This window comes from Labrus bergylta, chromosome 17, assembly GCF_963930695.1.
Source record: "Labrus bergylta chromosome 17, fLabBer1.1, whole genome shotgun sequence".
In the NCBI taxonomy this organism is placed as follows: domain Eukaryota; kingdom Metazoa; phylum Chordata; class Actinopteri; order Labriformes; family Labridae; genus Labrus; species Labrus bergylta.
Genome location: NC_089211.1, coordinates 27,576,962 through 27,581,961, shown reverse-complemented (window position 1 = coordinate 27,581,961; position 5,000 = coordinate 27,576,962). Strand labels below are relative to the sequence as shown.

At 47.2% G+C, this 5,000-nt stretch overlaps 1 protein-coding gene across 2 annotated transcripts in view; it reads right to left on the bottom strand.

Annotated features, from left to right (window-relative positions):
• The window catches only part of LOC109998944 (interleukin-6 receptor subunit beta), a 23,376-nt gene that overhangs the window by 5,103 nt on the left and 13,273 nt on the right, over positions 1–5,000 (bottom strand). For both annotated transcript variants that reach the window (XM_065965524.1, XM_065965525.1), the window contains exons 7-10: positions 4,681–4,843; positions 3,242–3,324; positions 2,799–3,051; positions 2,534–2,704 (exon numbers count right to left, since the gene is read on the bottom strand). In XM_065965524.1, the coding sequence (XP_065821596.1) occupies positions 2,534–2,704; positions 2,799–3,051; positions 3,242–3,324; positions 4,681–4,843 (670 nt within the window). The remainder of the gene's footprint in view (positions 1–2,533; positions 2,705–2,798; positions 3,052–3,241; positions 3,325–4,680; positions 4,844–5,000) is intronic.

Here is a 5,000-nt window from a genome sequence, read left to right as displayed (position 1 = left end):
TGTAATCAGGTGTAACAGGTGTGTTATCAGGTGTGTTATCAGGTGTGTTATCAGGTGTAACAGGTGTGTTATCAGGTGTGTTGTTATCAGGTGTGTTATCAGGTGTGTAATCAGGTGTGTTATCAGGTGTGTAATCAGGTGTAACAGGTGTGTTATCAGGTGTAACAGGTGTGTTATCAGGTGTGTTGTTATCAGGTGTGTTGTCAGGTGTAACAGGTGTGTTATCAGGTGTGTAATCAGGTGTGTTATCAGGTGTGTTATCAGGTGTGTAATCAGGTGTGTAATCAGGTGTGTAATCAGGTGTAACAGGTGTGTTATCAGGTGTGTTGTTATCAGGTGTGTTATCAGGTGTAACAGGTGTTTTATCAGGTGTAACAGGTGTGTTATCAGGTGTGTTATCAGGTGTAACAGGTGTGTTATCAGGTGTAACAGGTGTGTTATCAGGTGTGTTGTTATCAGGTGTATTATCAGGTGTGTAATCAGGTGTGTTATCAGGTGTGTAATCAGGTGTAACAGGTGTGTTATCAGGTGTGTAATCAGGTGTGTTATCAGGTGTGTTATCAGGTGTAACAGGTGTGTTATCAGGTGTGTTGTTATCAGGTGTGTTATCAGGTGTGTAATCAGGTGTGTTATCAGGTGTGTAATCAGGTGTAACAGGTGTGTTATCAGGTGTAACAGGTGTGTTATCAGGTGTGTTGTTATCAGGTGTGTTATCAGGTGTAACAGGTGTGTTATCAGCTGTGTAATCAGGTGTGTTATCAGGTGTGTTATCAGGTGTGTAATCAGGTGTGTTATCAGGTGTGTTATCAGGTGTAACAGGTGTGTTGTTATCAGGTGTAACAGGTGTGTTATCAGGTGTGTTGTTATCAGGTGTGTTGTTATCAGGTGTGTTATCAGGTGTAACAGGTGTGTTATCAGGTGTGTAATCAGGTGTGTTATCAGGTGTGTTATCAGGTGTGTAATCAGGTGTGTTATCAGGTGTGTAATCAGGTGTAACAGGTGTGTTATCAGGTGTGTTGTTATCAGGTGTGTTATCAGGTGTAACAGGTGTGTTATCAGGTGTAACAGGTGTGTTATCAGGTGTGTTGTTATCAGGTGTGTTATCAGGTGTGTAATCAGGTGTGTTATCAGGTGTGTTGTTATCAGGTGTGTTATCAGGTGTGTAATCAGGTGTGTTATCAGGTGTGTAATCAGGTGTAACAGGTGTGTTATCAGGTGTGTTGTTATCAGGTGTGTTATCAGGTGTGTAATCAGGTGTAACAGGTGTGTTATCAGGTGTGTTGTTATCAGGTGTGTTATCAGGTGTGTTATCAGGTGTGTAATCAGGTGTAACAGGTGTGTTATCAGGTGTAACAGGTGTGTTATCAGGTGTGTTGTTATCAGGTGTAACAGGTGTGTTATCAGGTGTGTAATCAGGTGTAACAGGTGTGTTATCAGGTGTGTAATCAGGTGTGTTATCAGGTGTGTTATCAGGTGTGTTATCAGGTGTGTTGTTATCAGGTGTGTTATCAGGTGTGTAATCAGGTGTGTTATCAGGTGTGTAATCAGGTGTAACAGGTGTGTTATCAGGTGTAACAGGTGTGTTATCAGGTGTGTTGTTATCAGGTGTGTTGTTATCAGGTGTGTTATCAGGTGTAACAGGTGTGTTATCAGGTGTGTAATCAGGTGTGTTATCAGGTGTGTTATCAGGTGTGTAATCAGGTGTGTTATCAGGTGTGTTATCAGGTGTAACAGGTGTGTTGTTATCAGGTGTGTTATCAGGTGTAACAGGTGTGTTATCAGGTGTGTTATCAGGTGTGTTATCAGGTGTAACAGGTGTGTTATCAGGTGTGTAATCAGGTGTGTTATCAGGTGTGTAATCAGGTGTGTTGTCAGGTGTGTAATCAGGTGTAACAGGTGTGTTATCAGGTGTGTTGTTATCAGGTGTGTTATCAGGTGTAACAGGTGTGTTATCAGGTGTAACAGGTGTGTTATCAGGTGTGTTATCAGGTGTGTTATCAGGTGTAACAGGTGTGTTATCAGGTGTGTTGTTATCAGGTGTGTTGTTATCAGGTGTGTAATCAGGTGTGTTATCAGGTGTGTAATCAGGTGTAACAGGTGTGTTATCAGGTGTGTAATCAGGTGTGTTATCAGGTGTGTAATCAGGTGTAACAGGTGTGTTATCAGGTGTGTTGTTATCAGGTGTGTTATCAGGTGTGTAATCAGGTGTGTTATCAGGTGTGTAATCAGGTGTGTTATCAGGTGTAACAGGTGTGTTATCAGGTGTAACAGGTGTGTTATCAGGTGTGTTATCAGGTGTGTTATCAGGTGTAACAGGTGTGTTATCAGGTGTGTTGTTATCAGGTGTGTTGTTATCAGGTGTGTTGTTATCAGGTGTGTTATCAGGTGTAACAGGTGTGTTATCAGGTGTAACAGGTGTGTTATCAGGTGTGTTATCAGGTGTGTTATCAGGTGAAGCAGGTGTGTTTTTAACAGCATTGTTATTAGCTAATAAATGTTCTATATATAATTATCATTTATGTTACACACATACCTGTGATGTGTGTGCGTGTGGTGCTCTTGCTCTCTCTCTGCCAGTCTGTCTCACCCCCCCTCACCCACTCCACCACAAACTCCGACACCTTGGAGCTGTTGGGGGGCCTCCACTCCACCATCAGCTTGTCTTCATGGGGCCACACCCTCAGCTCCTCCACCGGGGGGGGCTCTGTCACAATCACACAGGTGTGTCTCTGTTTCACTGACGATCAATCACATGAATTCAAATGTTTGAAATTCTCAGAATGATGAAGAGCACTCACCTCTTCCTCTTTCAGGGACGACTAAAGACGCCTCAGCAGACCTCCCAGCAGAGTTCACTGCAGAGACAGACACTCTGATGGTCTCTGCATCGGGAATGAGGACCTCATTGAGGACTGTGATTTCTCGGTGTGAAGACTTGCTGGCGGTCTCTGACGTATTAAAGGACAAACTCTCCACCTGTGTGCTCCCATTCACTCTGCAACAGATCTTCATGTCGTACATGAGGATCCTTCCGTTAGAGAGCACAGGCTCCTATAAAGACCCAGAAACAGCTGTTACCTGGGAGACAAAACTCAGGAATACACCTGTTACCTGTCAGACAAAACTGTGTTATGAGGTGTAACAGGTGTGTTTTTAGCTGAAACAGGTGTTAGCAGGTGCACTAACATTTGCTACAGGTGTATCAGATGTGTCATCACGTGTTACAGGTGTGTGTTGTTACCTTAAACATGAACTGAACTCGTCGTTTTCCTGTGTTTTCTCCCTCTGAGATGATTCTCCATAAACCAGGTTTCCCTTTTGGTACTGAGACAAAGAGACACATTTTACCTGTAGTTACACCTGAAGCAGGTTCATCCTGTTCACCTGTGATTTATTAAACTGGAGTTACAGTCTGTACAAAGTGAGGAGGGGGGGTGAGGGGGGGTGAACAGTCTGTACAAAGTGAGGAGGGGTGAACAGTCTGTACAAAGTGAGGAGGGGTGAACAGTCTGTACAAAGTGAGGAGGGGGGGTGAACAGTCTGTACAAAGTGAGGGGGGGTGAACAGTCTGTACAAAGTGAGGGGGGGGGGTGAGGGGGGGTGAACAGTCTGTACAAAGTGAGGGGGGGGTGAACAGTCTGTACAAAGTGAGGGGGGGGGTGAGGGGGGGTGAACAGTCTGTACAAAGTGAGGGGGGGTGAACAGTCTGTACAAAGTGAGGGGGGGGTGAGGGGGGGTGAACAGTCTGTACAAAGTGAGGGGGGGGTGAGGGGGGGGTGAACAGTCTGTACAAAGTGAGGAGGGGGGGTGAGGGGGGGGTGAACAGTCTGTACAAAGTGAGGGGGGGTGAACAGTCTGTACAAAGTGAGGGGGGGGTGAGGGGGGGTGAACAGTCTGTACAAAGTGAGGGGGGGGTGAGGGGGGGTGAACAGTCTGTACAAAGTGAGGAGGGGGGGTGAGGGGGGGGTGAACAGTCTGTACAAAGTGAGGGGGGGGGGGTGAGGGGGGGTGAACAGTCTGTACAAAGTGAGGGGGGGTGAACAGTCTGTACAAAGTGAGGGGGGGGGTGAACAGTCTGTACAAAGTGAGGAGGGGGGTGAACAGTCTGTACAAAGTGAGGAGGGGGGTGAACAGTCTGTACAAAGTGAGGAGGGGGGTGAACAGTCTGTACAAAGTGAGGAGGGGGTGAACAGTCTGTACAAAGTGAGGAGGGGGGGTGAGGGGGGGTGAACAGTCTGTACAAAGTGAGGAGGGGGTGAACAGTCTGTACAAAGTGAGGGGGGGGGGGGTGAGGGGGGGTGAACAGTCTGTACAAAGTGAGGGGGGGTGAACAGTCTGTACAAAGTGAGGAGGGGGTGAACAGTCTGTACAAAGTGAGGAGGGGGTGAACAGTCTGTACAAAGTGAGGAGGGGGGGGTGAGGGGGGGTGAACAGTCTGTACAAAGTGAGGAGGGGGGGTGAGGGGGGGTGAACAGTCTGTACAAAGTGAGGGGGGGGGTGAACAGTCTGTACAAAGTGAGGGGGGGGGGGTGAACAGTCTGTACAAAGTGAGGAGGGGGGGTGAGGGGGGGTGAACAGTCTGTACAAAGTGAGGAGGGGGTGAACAGTCTGTACAAAGTGAGGAGGGGGTGAACAGTCTGTACAAAGTGAGGAGGGGGGGATGAGCAGGTATAAACTCACCATCTTCTGCCGTCCTCTTGGTGGCGTTGCTGCTCCACTCGCTCCAGTATCCGTGTCCCTGTTGAGAGTTCTTGCAGCTCACCTGAGACACGTAAACCGTATCGGGCTGCAGGTTCTGAAGTCTGAAGGAGTTGATCTCATGAGACGTGTCCACCTGAGGGACCTGAGGGACACGAGAAACAAGCAAATGAGTCTGGTTCTGATCCAGGTTTCTGTCTGTTCAACATGAGTCTGGTTCTGATCCTGGTTTCTGTCTGTTCAACATGAGTCTGGTTCTGATCCTGGTTTCTGTCTGTTCAATATGAGTCTGGTTCTGATCC